Source organism: Sus scrofa, chromosome 7 (assembly GCF_000003025.6).
Source record: "Sus scrofa isolate TJ Tabasco breed Duroc chromosome 7, Sscrofa11.1, whole genome shotgun sequence".
Taxonomy (NCBI): Eukaryota; Metazoa; Chordata; class Mammalia; order Artiodactyla; family Suidae; genus Sus; species Sus scrofa.
The window spans coordinates 19202308-19219455 of NC_010449.5; the positions used below are offsets into that span (position 1 = coordinate 19202308).

Here is a 17148-nt window from a genome sequence, read left to right on the forward strand (position 1 = left end):
AGCTAACACAAAACTCATAGTACTGGAAATTCAGTTACCTGTTCAATTCTAGGAAAACAGGCTGTGACTATGGAATTTTATCAATCGGTGTATAATTTACAAAATGCAACTTTGGTAATATTAGATGACTTCTTTTACAAATACTGTTAAAAGTTGGCTGCTAAATTATATTAGGTTGTATAATGGGAAATAGCAATGACGACTGTGGAGATTCATAAATCTTCGAAACTCAAAAACACTTAGTGCTGGAAGGCGAGAGAAAAAAACAACCACCACCACAAAGCAGCATAGACTGCCATTAGAAATTTCCTAGAGAGAAATGTCCCAGGTTAAACATTAGACATTGCAAATATACCAAGTCCATCTAGTTTTCACTCTCCCACAGTCCCTCGCCACTTAATTTTGCCTTCAGCTAACAGGTGGGCTGAAATCAACCTTATTTCAACAAACCAAACATCCAAACTATGTAATCATGGGATGACATCTGAGCTTGATCTGGCTGGCTGCTTAAAAAGAAGTCTTTCACAATAATAAATGGGAATTTTCATTGTTGGCCAAGCTAGATACTAAAGCATACCACCCTTATATTTAATGATGAAATCAACCGAATGTAAATAAATACCCTTACCTTGAGAAAATGCCTCCATCCGGCCATTTTGAAGTACAATGAAATATGTTTTATTTTGCACATAAAGATAAGACTATTAGCCTACATGGAACACAGCCCTTTTTAGTCATTCTCCAATACAGAGATCGATGTAAGCTAAATTACACATACACTCTCACCATGCCTTAACCAAAGCCACACTTGAGAGGACAGCTGAATGTCTGGGGAGAGTCTGGGGCCAAGGATCTGCCAGAACTAAGAGTCCCACGAGGTCTTGGTCCAAGTCCCCAGCTTCACTAGCAGGGTGTTCTCACCAAACTTAATCCACCAGGAAGAGACCAAGGATTTATTGCTGCTCTGTGCTACTCTGGATCTTTGTGTGTTTTTTTTGTTTGTTTGTTTTTGTTTTTGTTTTTGTTTTTTTTTGGTCTTTTTGCTATTTCTTTGGGCCGCTCCCGCGGCATATGGAGGTTCCCCGGCTAGGGTCTAATCGGAGCTGTAGTCATTGGCCTACACCAGAGCCACAGCAACGTGGGATCTGAGCCGCGTCTGCAACCCACACCACAGCTCACGGCAACGCCGGATCCTTAACCCACTGAGCAAGGCCAGGGACCAAACCCACAACCTCATGGTTCCTAGTCGGATTCGTTAACCACTGCGCCACGACGGGAACTCCTACTCTGGATCTTTGAAACAAAGTTTGCACAAGTTAGGCATTTAAGATTAAAAATGTGTGTCACACACACACGTATTCTAAATTAAAGAGAAGTGTAATCTCAATTGCTAAGTCGTTACAGCGCAATCAAAAATGAATGTATTATTAGAGATGACTTTATATGCTTGTTTCTTATTACTGACTCCTCCGAGTTTCACTTCCCTTATTCCTTTAACCCATCACTCCCTTGGGTTTTCTTTTCTGGATGTACCGTGTGTAGAAAAAAAACTGAAACATCTCTTTGGATGGTTGCTATATCTGTCAAGGATGCTGGGCTACCGCCAGTTCCAAATACAAAAACCACTCTCCAGAACAGGAATATTCAAACCCTTTACTTTCATAGTGTCACTTCCAATTATGTTGCTTTTTTAAAACTCTGACTGGAAGTGCCAGCAAATCACAGCAGCACCTGTTTGTTTACACTGAAAAAACTCTGAAACTGGAGCAATCGCGACAGAAGGTACCAACATGGATTGCTGCCAGTCACTTCCACAGCCTCTTCCTTCACACGGCTGCCTCTACCAGGGAGCAGGACCACCTGGGCAGTGGTCCTTCTGGGCTTCCCAGGAACAGGGCAGCACCGTAACCCACACAACTTTAGGCTAGAGGGCCATCGCAATTCACCTCTGCCATTTTGGTATACAACTGAAATATGCAAGTCAAAAGAATGTATTTATATTTTAAAATAGATGAAAAGGAAATAAGATACTTCCTTTCAATAAATGCTTAGTAGTCTTTACCAATTTTTTTAAAGGTTTTCTTTCAATCTGACCTAGATTCTTCAAACTTCTGTTTCCCCCTTTTTGGTACCCAGCTGTGATGGAGAAGAGCTAGTCACCATATTCTTTATAAGCATCGACGCCACTTATTAATTAGGTCTAAACAAATCATTGTCTTCCCTTGGATTAACAATCTCTGGCATTATTTTTCCATCTTTTTATACTTTTTCACATAGCCTTAAAACTCTTTTCAGTGTCTTCCTCCAACAACAACCATGCTGTCGTTTCTGATGGGCACATATTCGATGTCTTCTTACATTTGTGTGGCTAGAATCTAGCCTACTGCCTGGCATTCAGTAGGCTCTTGATAAACATTCTCAAGAAAATGTAACAGCATACATGAGCAGCATTCAATAAATGACTAAGCATAATTTACTTGTCTTCCTTGGCTATACCTTGCTATTTGTTTGATCACAGTTTCCTATTATTCCTACCGTCTGGAAATAATCATACTTCCATCATGAATTGTCCCTTTGACTTCATGAGAAAAAGCAATAAGCTCATAGAGTAGTTTGATACTTTGATTAAATGGTATTTTTAAACACACACAATTAACTAGCAATTTATTTTATTGGATACTTTTTCTATTTTTCTTAAAGGGTTGATAATTATTTTATAAATTGCATTTAATAAAGTCTGTCTTCGCTTAGAACAGCTTATTACTATAAATAAAAAAGATATACATGTTGTAATTTGCATGTCTTCCAATTTCAGACATTCTAAAATCATGTCTAAATGCCAAACAGAGAATGCAAGATATTTGAAATAAATGCCATGGCACATGTTAATGGACAATCTAAATCACCAGCTTTTTGGCTTTTGATCAGAGATGATTAGGTTTATTAATGGATATGTTTCATCAGACCGATATTTTCCAGGGTGACATAAACACTTCTCTGTCCCTCTTGTATACACACACACACACACTTCAATACCAAAAAAAGAGATGGGACAAGAAAGTATGAAAGGAAAATGAAACATGGCCAGTTGTTTTTCAACAGAAAACTGTCTTCCAAGAACCTTGACAAGGTCATAGTCACCTTGGAATCACCATGACCTCTGATGTGAACTGGCTGTCCTTAAAAGAATGCTTCTTACTTAGTTTAACATTAGAAACACAGAGGGAAGCTGTAAAATAAAAAATTGGAAAGGGGCTTCAATTATTATTGGAAGAACTCACAAAAGTCAGTTTTATTTCCTATGATAAATTAGTAAACTTGATTAACATAATCTGGAAATCTTTACCCAAGTTAAAGAAATATTTAGGAGTTTAACTATTTAGTAGTTCCTCTTGTGAATCCAGAATTCCCAGGCTAAAGATTAGTGAGTTAAACCACAGAGCCCTGTGCCTTCCTGCAGTAAAGTTAATAATTACACCCAATTTAATGTCTAGAAACCCACTCCCAAACAAAAGCCTTTAAGCAGAAGATCTCAGAATATGTTTCACTGGAGATAATGCCTAATGATTAAAGTGAAACGTGAAGTTTTAACAATGACATTCAAAATCTTAAAGACATTCATTGACTGGAGTAACTGGCCAGAAGTACAACCCATGTTCCCACAAACTTTTCAGAAGAGGCCAAGTTCTGAGGTCTCAAAAACTCTCTTCCTTTCTCTCCTTCTCTCCAAGGTTCTCCTGCAGTACTCCACCTGACTAAGAAGAAACAAAGTTTATCCAAGTTCTCCATAAATGAAAACCTAAAATGAGAGCGGTGTATTCAACAGGATCTCGTGTGATGCTTATCTAACAAGGAAGGTCCTATGCCTTGAGAAGACATTAATTGGTGCCTTTGAATTTCAATTTGAAGATTTCTTTTTAAGATAGCATTTCTCCAAACTCTAGACAGCACACTTAATCATGGATGGATCACTTAGAAGATGGGGAGCCTGGAGTTCCTATCATGGCGCAGTGGTTAACGAATCGACTAGGAACCATGAGGTTGCAGGTTCCATCCCTGGCCTTGCTCAGTGGGTTAAGGATCCGGCGTTGCTGTGAGCTGTGGTGTAGGTTGCAGACACGGCTCGGATTCCTCGTTGCTGTGGCTCTGGCGTTGGCCAGCATCTACAGCTCTGATTAGACCCCTAACCTGGGAGCCTCCATATGCCATGGAAGCAGCCCTAGAAAAGGCAAAAAGACAAAAAATAAAATAAAATAAAATAAATAAAATAAAATAAAGAAGACGGGGAGACTGACCAGCTCTATCTTCTTGCCTTTCACTGCACTTATGACTGGTCCCTTCACTAGTAGACAAGGAAGAGCAGGTCAAACAAGAGGAAAACCAAGCAGATTCTTGATTTTTCTTAAATATAAATGTGGGGCACAGGATAAAATTATATTTTCTGCTGCCCTTGAGAACACAGATTAGCAAGATTCAAGGAAACAAAACAAAGCTCCAGAATGAGTTTCCCTACCCTCTTATTAAGACAATCAGCCTGATGCTTGTTTATACTCTGCTGAATGCCTGCTTTTTTGTACTCTGTGACATGCTTTTATATATTGTTGTTATGTATCCATAGAAGTGACTGCTTCAACTTTAATATTCTTGACTCTTGCTGTGGTGGAATGAATGGAAGCTTCTGTAACCCTACTGGTAACTCATTTGGGATGTCCCTGAAATATTAACATTCGGTTTTTAATTTTTAAAAAAATTGTTCTGTATTAGAAATCAATAGCAGCTTGGAGTAGAGGTAGAAGAGACAAGAGAATGGCAGAGGGAGAAAAAGAAAGAGGAGGCCAAGCAGCAAGGCCAAAGTCTGGAACCTGAAGCGGCACATAAGACCAAGGTTTTCTCAAGAACGAGGAAGTCTGATACTAAGGATTGAGCTGTTGGCACTTCTCCATAATCTACAAAACCCACTCCGTGTCTACAGATCACTGGTAAATTTCCCCACGCAAAAATATGTGGGAATAGGGTATTGTGTGGACATCAGCGAGAAGATTTCACCTCTGAGTTGGTGGGGCCTTAAACAAATATAATCTATAGAGGAACAAGACAGTCCATGAACTCAACCAACACTCTGGAAGCAAAAGCTCAGACAAACAGGTGAGCAGAAGGAAATAATCCCTGCAGGAATTCACAGCAATCTTGAGAAGAACGTAGGATATTCCAAAGGTAGGTCATGAAGGCTCAAGGCAGTTTTATCCCGATGGTCAAGAGATGGACAACCCCAGCTGTTATTCAGGTTACAATGAGTAGCTTGGGTGTTCATAACTCCAAGGAAATGGAACAAATTTTCCAGAAATTAGGAGTTTATTGCTTCTCAAAAATCAGTCCCATTATTTTCTGACTCATTACTGATAAAGTTCAAAATCTCAGCCCTTAAAATGTGGACTTTTGGGAGCTTCCATTGTGGCTTGGTGGTAACTAACCTAACTAGTCTCCCTGAGGATGTAGGTTTGATCCCTGACCCCACTTGGTGGGTTAAGGATCCCGTATTGCCATGACCTGTGGGGTAGGCTGCAGAAGCGGCTCAGATCTGGCATTGCTGTGGCTGTGGCATAGGCTGGCAGCTGCAGCTTCTGATTCGACTCCTAGCCTGGGATCTTCCATATACCACAGATGCAGCCCTAGAAAGAAAAAAAAAAAAAGCCAGATATATAATGGCTATGAAGACTTCTATTTATTTGAGACATCCAACCCATATGTGAAATGCAGAATCACCAGGCATGCACCTGGCAGGCAAACAGACAGCTCCCTTAACTGTGATAAGGAATATTCAAAACTATAGAAAATAAAACTATTACCATCTCATTAATGCTAGATACTATACAGAAATTAGCAGACCTCCTAAAGACTTAACAATCTAGCAGACAGCTCTGATGTATGTGTTCCAGCCTAGTCAGTTGAAGACCACCAGGAAAGGGAACAAATTTGTAGTGGGATAAAATCAGATTTACTGATTTGGTGCAGTGGGGACGGCACTCAGAGACCCCACAGGATGACACTGAGAAAGAAGGGTATCACCTTTTGTAAGGTTTGGGTTCTCACTAAGGGTTCCGAGGAGGGTCTAAGGGAAGCAGATCTAGCTCTCGACTGACTGTAGTTCAGAGGGGAAATTCAAAGTGTGGATTAACTAGGGGTGGTTATGAGGTGAGGGCAGGTTAGCGATTAAAGATCCCCAGCAAAATACGTGTCTGGAGCAAAGCGGGTCTGGAGTGTCAGCCTGAAGAAAGCAGTCATCACTCAAAGGGAGGCCCATGAGGCATTTTACAGCTGCAGCACGACTGGGAGAAACCATATTCTCTGCTGACTTTGCAGCCGGCTTGCCGTGTGTCCGTCCTCCAAGCCTGACTAATCGGCAGGCTGCCTTTCTTACTTTCCTAGCCAGCTGATTTTCACTCTTTCTGTCAGACACGGGCTTTGATCCTTACACAGATATAAGCATTAAATAAGATAATACTTAAGTATTATAATAAATAATACTTAATTATTTAAATATTCTTACACCTTAAATTTATTAAGTATTATAATACTTCGATGTTCTCGAAACCTTAATCTAAGGGAAATGGACCAAAAATAAAAGATGCTATTATATGTGAAACTGTTTCAAACTGGCTAACCCATAAACCTAATCCTACCTACCCTTCCCCAGTGCTCTAAGCATCCCTCTAGCCCAGCATATGTGCCCTGATTAATAACAGCTGGTTTACTTGTCTGTCTCTTCCCCTAGACTCCAAACTCCTAAAAAGAAAAATCGAGGAGTTCCCGTCGTGGCTCAGTGGTTAATGAATCCGACTAGGAACCATGAGGTTGCAGGTTCCATCCCTGGTCTTGCTCAGTGGGTTAAGGATCCGGCATTGCTGTAGGTCACCGACATGGCTCGGATCCTGCATTGCTGTGGCTCTGGTGTAGGCCAGCATCTACAGCTCTGATTAGACCCGTAACCTGGGAACCTCCATATGCCTTGGGAGCAGCCCTAGAAAAGGCAAAAAGATAAAAAATAAAAGAAAAAAAATAAAAAGAAATAAAAAGCAAGGAAGTTCTCATTTTATGCCTGGTGACTCACATGGTGCCCAGCACATCCTAAGTGCTCTGCAGCCGAGCCGCCTGCTTGTCTCCTCTATAAAAAGTGTACCAAAGGCCTCTTACACAATGAAACAGACTTGCACTCTATTTAAGAATGTCATAATCCCAGATGATTGGATTAGGAAGATGTGGTATATATACACAATGGAATACTACTCAGCCATAAAAAAGGATGACATCATGCCATTTGCAGCAACATGGATGGAACTAGAGACTCTCACACTGAGTGAAATGAGCCAGAAAGACAAAGACAAATACCATATGATATCACTTATAACTGGAATCTAATATCCAGCACAAATGAACATCTCCTTAGAAAAGAAAATCATGGACTTGGAGAAGAGACTTGTGACTGCCTGATGGGAGGGGGAGGGAGTGGGAGGGATCGGGAGCTTGGGCTTCTCAGACACAACTTAGAATAGATTTACAAGGAGATCCTGCTGAATAGCATTGAGAACTTTGTCTAGATACTCATGTTGCAACAGAAGAAAGGCTGGGGGGAAAATGTAATTGTAATGTATACATGTAAGGATAACCTGACCCCCTTGCTGTACAGTGGGAAAATAAAAAATAAAAATAAAAAAAAAAGAATGTCATAATCCAAAGGGTTCAATACATGGATGAGACACAGTGGCAGAGCAGAGGGAGGCGGGCAGCGACCGTCAGGACCATCTACAACTCAAGGTCAAAGAAGAAGGAAGTTGCCCTTCCAATAAACAGCTCAAGGCAAACAGAATTGAACCCCTAACCAAGATGACTCACTTACTATGTGGTACTAGAGAGGTTGGGAGATCTGTCTTTTCAGCAAGGCTGTAGATTCCCAGAGGTGAGAGGTTATGCCTGTCCTGCTCATCTTGCCCCCCTGCCCTCTGACTACCATGCTGCCCAGCACCGGTGTTCAACCACGTGAAAGCAAAGTGGAGAAAGTAGAAAAACAAGAACCTCCTTCGACAAGAGCCAAAGGGGGAAATCACGGCATGGGCTGGTCAGGAAGAAGAGGATCCCACGCGCAGACCCACGCGCAGACCAGAGGCTGCGGGGCATGAAGAGGACAGGGGCCACTGACTGCTTCTGTGACAGAGGAAAGGAAGGAGCCCATGAGCCGACTTGAACATGGAAGTACGGAAAGAGACGTGTACCTTGGTGGTGGGAAGCAGAGAGGGGGCTGGGAAAACATAAACAAGGAAATGAGCTACCAAAGTCAGAAGATGAGAACACCGTCTTTATTAAAACCACCACTGATGCAAGGAAAGTGGGAAGAAAAATGAAAATACAACTCTCCACATGACTGAGGAGTAGAGGCAGGAGTCCAGGAGTACCTAGAAGCTCTCCTTATCTGGATATTAGTAACAGCAAGACCAGTGTGTAGAGAGGTAAGGAAGGGAGGTCTGCTCAGAGTTCACAGCGCTGCCCAACTTCAGAGTAGGTGCAAAGCACCAGTCACCTTTGTGTCTTCCTTACTTCTCTCTCCTTCTCCTTCCCCCTCTTTCCTCCTGCTGCCGCCCCTTTCCTCCGGTTGCAAAACGTGTTGGCCATTTAGACCACATACTTCTTTCAAGTTAGCAAAACGGATCCCTTAGAGTTCTGCCGTTCTCTGTCCAGGGACACAGCCACAAAGAGGAAGAGGAACAGGACTAGATGTCCTTTCGGTGGCTCTTCAAAGGGCAGTCAGCAACAGCAGAAACCACAACAGAACCTGGAATGTCAAAGTGACCTATGGTCAGCAAGTGGACACTGCTGTGTCTAGAGAACAGGCAGAGTGTAATATGGACTGGCGGGGGGGTGCTCTGGGAGGAGACGAGAACACTGCTGCCTCCCAGCATGTGCTGGCTGGGTTTCCTACCGCCTGCAAAAACCTAGCCACAGTGGCTGGGACCCAATGCCACATGTGTCACAAAACCCCAACCAACTGGAAAGGTCCTTCTGTAATAATGTGTACCGGGAATAATCAGGATTAATATGCGCTAAGCAACTAGAAAAATTGAATCATCTACTTGAATGTGCTGGCTTTCATCACACAGCCCCAACACAGAAAACTTCAGCAATACGAAATACATCAGGTTTGAGAGAAACGTCCCCAGTTCTCATAAAGTCATTCTTACTGGCTCTTCATACTGCAACCTCTTTGCATAAACACTGTTTGTGCTACCGGCAATGAAATTTCTCCCTTGAAACAACCCCAAATTCTCCTATTCTGTGTATTCATATTCTAAACCTCCTTCAGAATTAACTCTGTGACTCCCTCCTGGTGATGAGAAGTAAGATGTGCTCTCTTACTGCAAAGAATAGCCAGGTGTAGACTGTTTTCTCAGTTGAAAGGAGATCACCACTTTAGATGAAGAAAACAGAATCTATGCTTTTTGTCAAAGGTCAGTTATCCATCAAGTTGTTTCTCAAATTTTGAACCCAGACTACCCTGTAACTTATAAGTTGTTTGACGGTAAATCACCTGTGGAATAGAGAGAGGTGTTTCTGCCCAGTAAGAATTACACACACAAAACTGAAGTTCTCAGGACAGCCCACCAGAGCCTTTCTGACTCGTGCTCCACTGAAAACAGCAGTAGCAAGACTGTAGAACCTACAGCAAAAGTGGTATCTGTATGGGAAAAGGCATTCAGAGTTCTCTTTTAGGGGAGTTCCCATTGTGTCGCAGCGGAAACGAATCCAACTAGGAACCATGAGGTTGCGGGTTTGATCCCTGGACTCGCTCAGAGGCTTAAGGATTCAGTGCTGCCGTGAGCTGTGGTGTAGGTCACAGACATGGCTCAGGTCCAGCGTTGCTGTGGCTGTGGCATAGCCCGGCAGCAACAGCTCCCATTAGACCCCTAGCCTGGGAACCTCCATATGCAATGGCCCTAAGGAGACAAAAACCAAATAAATAAATACACTGTGAATACACTGCCCTTACAGCTGCCAGGAACCCCAGACTCTCCCTTTCTGGCAATGAAAGTTGGGCCTCCCTTGCTGAAAGCAGGCTTTACGTGTGGTCACGGTGTGGACTTTGGGGAGGAGGGTCTCTGTGCTGAAGATCAAGGTCCTGTGAACACGAAGTGAGGGAAGTGAATACACTGCTGTCTAGACTCGGGGGAAGGTTTGGGGGACGAAAGTGGGAGAGTGGGGCTCGGGTGAGTGAGGGAAAGTGCTGAAGGTCATGGACGAATGGTTTCCCACCACCTCTTCCCAGCTCCTCTGCATCCTCAAGAGTCTTCTACTTTTTTTAATCCCCTTTGGAAGGCTTTGTGGGGAAGGACAGAGAAGAAATGAAAGGCTATGACAGGGTCTGTGCAGTTAGAGGAAATGAGAAGGGAGAGGAATCACCAGTAAGAAGGAAAGCAGGATAGACGAACAGCTCTTTTTGGAGATGAAGGGTGGGTCTGCCACACATAAGATTTGCACTCATAAATTATAACTTTGTCTGTGTGGCTCATGCCTAGGACCCAAAGGAAAGAGAAACCAATAGTTATGGCTCCAAAAGAGAAAAACAATGAGCAAATTAAATTAACTACGGTCCTTGTGAATGCTTCTTTTCGAAAGAATAATCTTTTTTAAAAATATAGTCTAAAAAAGTACCGCACACCTGTTGCAATTTGCCAGGCACAACGTCTTCAGCAAAGATACCAGAATCCAAAGTAAACACAGGCTCACATTTTTCAGGAATTTACACATCTCAAATTCTACTTCGGCCACCAGCTACAAACAAGTAAGGTAGCTCACTTCAAACAGTCGTGGGTTCCTCAAACAAAATTATATCCAGATTCACTAGTGTCTTCCTTTTTTTCACTAATTGCTACAGATATTAACTAGTGGTCATTTTTCATCTGTAACATAAGCACCACCTGAAAAATTTATATTTTTGTCTACCTAAGCAATAAGTTATTCCTTCTATAAATAATCAAATTGACACATTGAAAATCAAAAATAGCAACAAGAATATTATTTTAAACAATGTCTGAAATTAGCCCCTCTTCCCACAAATTATTTGAATAATGAATTTAACCTCACGTTATTCCAAATACTGCACAATTAGAATGTATCCCTCTGTATTTTTTTCTAGAGAGATCTAGTTGGTCCTGTTGGGCTTAAACATGGTATGAGAGGAAATGGCCAGAGCTGCAGCCAGTTGGGCTCTGCACTACAAATGAGGACAAATTCCTTTTTCTCTCAGCCATTTCTTCCCTGGCAGAACACACCCACTGGGAGAACTTAATTATGTGAGGTCAAATGGGAGAAGGAGAAGCCTGGGCTGCTGAACAGAATACCAATCAGCATTTAACTATAATTTTCCCTGTCTCGTTGGGACATGGAAGGCTGTTTTCTTAACTTTGCTTTTAACCTGTGTTTCCATCCATAAACTAAGGAATACATCCTATAGAATAGCCACGAGGGATGACTCCACTATGGAGCCACATGCTATGTGCAGCGTAGAGTCCTGAGCATTTCATAAGACGTGTTTCTAAGCTTCATGCAAACATCTGGTGACCACGCTCGTGTGACTTTAATACAAGTTAAAATGGGGGTGCTCTCCTTCTGTCACAGAAAGTCCAAGAAGGCTTCTTGGAAAGCCAGCCAGGTTGATCTTGGCCATTTCAGACATGAGCCGTCAGAAGCAAGTTAGCTCAGGATGTAGTGTTGGCAAGACTGGTACCACAGAGCTCAGAATCTCTTCCCACTCAACAGAGAAAACTCCTATGGATTTCAACCAGAGAACATGCAGCTAGAAAATGGGAAAATAGGAGCAGTCTGTTTGTTTCTGATAATGACCCAAAGAAAGGGTTATCTTTGCCTTAAAACATCTAATGTCCTATTTATACACATTGGACAACTTCTCTCTTATGATCAGGAGGCCGTCCAGATCTCTAAGACACCATAAGAAACACAAAGCAGCACCTGTTACAATTACTTGTATTACCTCTGTATTCACAGCATCCATTGGTCTTTTCTTCATTTCTCCTATGTCCAAGTAACTGGGAGGGAGGAAAAAAAAAAAAACACAGTAAGGGTTTCTTTTATTACTTTTGAGTCAGCTACATGAATTTCTTTTTAAAAATTATTAAAAAGTAAAGCAAGCCACTGGAAATACTTACGCAGAAATCAATAGCTACTAATCAAAAGCAACTACAGTAATAGGGACCGTTTTCAGAGCTGGCACATGTCTACTCTAAACGTCAACAAAATTGACGCCGTAGAAATACATACTTTTATTGGAGAACGTTTTTCCCCACAATGGTTTGCTACTTACTATATATATACGGTAATTCTCTTTTTTATATTAATTTTGCTGTGCAGAGTGGTTTATGTGCATAGTTCCATTAATCACAGACTTTAAGCCAAAGAAAGTAATACAGATCACGTGGATGAGAGTAACAGCTGTGAAAGGCTGGGAAATCTTTTTCCCTATGAGAGCACTTTCATGATCCAGAAATGCTCAGCCATGTGGGATGGTTTAGGCATTGGTTCAGCTAAGAGACAGATGGGTGAACTAGTTAACCTCTGGAGACCCCTGTTATGCCATTACTACTTGCTACAAGATATTAACTAGTGATCATTCTTTACCTATGGCATAAACACAACGTACAAACTTCAAGCTATGTGTCTATCACTGGGATCTGGTTCCACTGTGCTTCATACATAAAAGGAGCTAAATAAATGTTTTAATGTAAAAAAAAGTATAAATCTAGTATTTCATTTATAACCATAGAAAGATAGATACATTCTCTACCTCAACTACTATCACTGGTGAGTTGCCAAAAGAGTTTTATTAGAATTAATTTTAGCTCTGTTTTATTATTATTGTTTTTTGGATAGAATGTTTTAATCAATCAATACCTCTGGAAATGTTCATATATTTCCATTACATAAACAGTATTTACATAAGACAGTGCAAATTCTCCCTCTGCTTAGCAATAAAATGGATCTTTTGGAAATCTTCAAGGACTGATTTCTGACATTATAAGAAAACATTCTGTCATGTGCAGGAAAACAATCTCAGATCCACAACATTCATGTAGTAGTGTCAGTTTCCAAAAATGCAGAAGAAATACTTTGGGGGAAAAAAATCTCTAGATTTCTTTGCTATAAAATAAAGGCTTAAGAGCTCCCTGAAGTTTAATCATAGTTTCAAAAATATTAGAAGAAATATGAGTAAAAGAAATTCAAGAAGAAAATTGATCATTTTCATGTGAAAAATACTTTTCCAGCATTGCCATCTTCTGCACCATCATTTAAGCTCTGCATGACATGAATTACCCTCAATATCTTGTGCTTTCTTTTGTTCAGCCAGTTGCTTCATTTGTTATATAACTTGCAATCGCTAAGCTTCAAATACATTCAGCATTTAAATCCTCCTGGCTTCTATCACTATAACCATAGATACTACCACTTTAACACAAACTATTCATCTGTCAGCATAGAAAACTAACCATGGACACTGTTATAACAAACTCAGGGGTTTTGTGTGTGAGTTAAAAGCAAAAATAACCATGCAAAATCTCTTATATGTACATATAGATAAAGAATGATTTGAAGTGCCCTTTCTATTTGGTTTGCAACCATACCTGTTTTTACCTTTTGAGTTGGCGGTGCCAACGAAAGAGGATATGAATTACTCAAGTGAGTCTGCGATTTTGAGCTGTCAATAGATTCTGAAGCAGATTTCCATTCCCGTGAAATTGCTTTATATTGAAATTATTTAATTTTAAAACATCAACCAAGAAAATGATGAAAGGAACTGGACATGCTTTACATTTACATAACACCTTGGTGTTTACAAAACATGTTGATATCCAGAGCATTTACTTTCTACAACAAACCTGTGAGGGAGAAATGCTGACGTTCCTTTTTGTATGTTAGGAAAATGACTGGCTTTGTCCAGTGAATGGCATAAGGATGCAGAGCTAATAAACAGCTCAGTCTCAAGTCTCCTGAGTCTCAGTTTTAAGTTCTAAGCTTTTTTGAAGCAGTTGCATTTAGCTCTTTTCTGATGAAGTTAGACAAAGCCTACCAAAGGAGGTTTTAGGAAAGGGAAACTAAATCTAAATGTATGTCTCACCTCCCCCCAAAAAGAACATCTGGCATAACAAAAAGCAGAACTCCTAGATCTCAAGTTAAACAAGCACATAAGGAAGGATATTAGACAGCTTTCAGGGTACTTGGGAAAATCAGAATTCACAAGCATAGATTTTATAGCAAAGATTTTTTTGCCATTCTGAAGCCCCAGCTGAATTTTAATTAAATACTATATTAAAAACAGTGGGAGAAAAAAAAAACCTATGGAAATACAGAGTTACCACACAATCCAGCAATTCCACTCCTAGGTATATACCCAAGAGAAATGAAAACTTGTGCATGATTGTTCATAGCAGCATTATTCATAATGGCCAAAAATGAAACAATCCAAGCATCCATCAACTGATGAATGGATAAACAAAATGTGGTATAGCCTTACCATGGAATATTACTCAACAATAAAAAGAATGAAGGATACATACTACAAACACAGTAAGGCTTGAAAACATTATGCTAAGTGAAAGAAAAAACGCAAAAAAGTCGTATAAGATTCCTTTTACAAGCATACCTCCTTTTATTGCACTTAACAGATACTGCGTTTTTCTACACTTTGAATCAGGTTTGCAACAACCCTGCATGAAACAAGTCTATCAGCGCCATTTTTCCAAGCACTGGTTCACATCCTGTCTCTGTCACGTTTTGGTAATTCTCGAAATACCTCACACTTGTTCACTGTTATAATTATGGTGATCTGTGATCAGTGATCTTTTATGTTACTACCTTGACCTGCTGAGGGCTCAGATGATGGTTAGCATTTTTAAGCAATAAAGTATTTTCTTAAAGAAGGCGTGTACTTTTTTCACACATATTGCTATTACACACATAACAGACTACAGTTTAGTGTAAACATAGCTTATGTATAGATTGGGAAACTAAAAAAACTCCTGTGCCTCACTTTATTGCAATATTTGCTTTATTGCGGTGGTCTGGAATAGAATCTGCAATACCTCCAGGGTACGTCTATATATAAGATGTCCAGAACAGACAAATCCATAGAGACAAAAAGACTAGCCACTACTGATTAGTGGTTACTACAGGATGGGGAGAAGGGGAAACTGCAAAGGTATAGGGTTTCTTTTTGGAGTGATGGAAATGTTCTCACAGTCTGCAGTGACAGTTGCAAAACTCTGTGAATATACTAAAAACCACTGAAATGGGTGGATTATGTTATGTGAAATGTATCTCAATAAGGCTTAGAGAAAAATCTATAAAATATTAAATTCTACCTGTCCTTCAAGTACTCACCCCCGCCAGGAATAATTTCTCTCAATTCCCACATAACTTTATTTTTCTAATTCCACTCATTTCTTTGCACTGTGCATTCATATTACTGGTGTGCATGTGGTCTGCCTCCTGTGAGAATGAACTCCAAAGGACCAGGAGGCACATCTTACCTTTGTTCCCTTCACAGACCTAAGCACAGTTTGTAATTCACTGAACACCCACAATAAGTGAGCTCCCTGCCAGGAACTGAGGATAAGGATCACTAACACCCCTGTCCGTGAAAGTTTAACCATCGGGTACCTGGTGACATATATGTAAGACAAATACAGTAAGCCAATAAACTTTTCCAAGCATTATGCCCAAAGCATAAAGATACAGGCGACAGGTGGAGGGGTCACCAAGTGGGGCGTGGTCAGCTCTGCTTGAAAGGCTGAAAGAATTTAAATAATGGGGAGAAAATGCAACAAGCACTTTTCTGCACTGGGGACAATATAGTATCCAATATTTCCAAGTGATTTTTAAGAAGTCTTTGTTTAAACTAAAGCGATAGCTTACAAGAAAAAAAAAATGGGAAGAGAAAAAGCAGAACAGAAAAGGTCAAATGTCTAACATGATGTTTGTGTTAACTCTTTCCAAATAACTAGTCCTGAATTCTTTGTCCTTTTCTTTTCAAGATTCCTGTTCCTTAAACACACATTTTTAGTGTATTCCTACTACTCCCTGAGTGATAATTTCTTCTCCATTCCCACTTTCAACCTCTAATCCCAACTGGAGCGGGACCTGTCAGGTGGCATCAACCTGCGCAGTCACAGCCCCTGAACCCAGCGAGGTGTGGGGGTTATCCCCATCCACCTTAGTGGTCCCCAGAAATGGTGGGCGTGGGGACTGGCGAACTCACTTGAGTTTCTTGAAGGCTTCCTGGCCCCCAGCCACGTAGTTGCCGCCGCTCTCGAGCTGGTCTAGCTTCCGGATGCGGTGCCCGTCCGCGGGGTGTAGATGTTCCTGACGGCCCCAAAGGGAGCTTGAACGCCGCCTGTCACCTCCTTGAGGAAGACGTCGAAGCTGGACACCTTCTTCTCGTGGATGACAACGCGGCGCCCCGCGAAGAAGGGGTCCCCGTTGCGGTACACCAGCACGCTCTTCACGACCGGCTGAGACAGGTGGCTGGACCTGGCGCTGGTGCCGCTCATCTTCCCCACGGGACGCCGCCCCGGCTCGCTTCTCTAGGGGGAGGCACCGCGGGCGCCCCAGCGGCCTCACGGCTCACGCTGCGCGGGGTCGCGTCCTGAAACCAACGGGAAGCAGGCCCACGGGTCAAAGCCAAGCAACGGCGTGCGCCGGGCGTCCACCCCGCGGACACCCTGGAGGCTGCAGGACTCACCGTTCGCGTTCAAGTATTTCACCATAGTCTGCACAACCAATCAGCGCTCGCAGCGCGTGCACAGCACCTGCTTCAGGCTGCGGGCGGAATCAAGGTGTAACCCCCTCCATACGGGAGCCGCGTGGGGGACTAGAAACAGTCAACCCGCGTGCATGCCGGAGGGGGAGAGAGAGAGAGATGGGAAAGCACACACACTCCCAAATCATAAAATTATAAGTCTGATGAAACTCAATTTATAACATTACAGTTGTGCTACTCTTAACAATTAGCTTAATTTTCTTTATTGGCTCTCTCACCTCTCAATCTCCTGTTTATTCCCAAAATAATTAAGATTCTAACTGGAATTGCCC

At 41.6% G+C, this 17148-nt stretch overlaps 1 protein-coding gene across 1 annotated transcript in view; it reads right to left on the bottom strand.

Moving 5' to 3' along the window:
• DCDC2 (doublecortin domain containing 2) overlaps positions 1-16748 on the bottom strand; it is a 174827-nt gene extending 158079 nt beyond the window's left edge. Inside the window, 3 exon segments of the mRNA XM_013977473.2 lie at positions 12038-12092; positions 16316-16400; positions 16403-16748. Of these exon segments, the coding sequence (XP_013832927.2) occupies positions 12038-12092; positions 16316-16400; positions 16403-16607 (345 nt within the window). The 5' untranslated portion in view covers positions 16608-16748.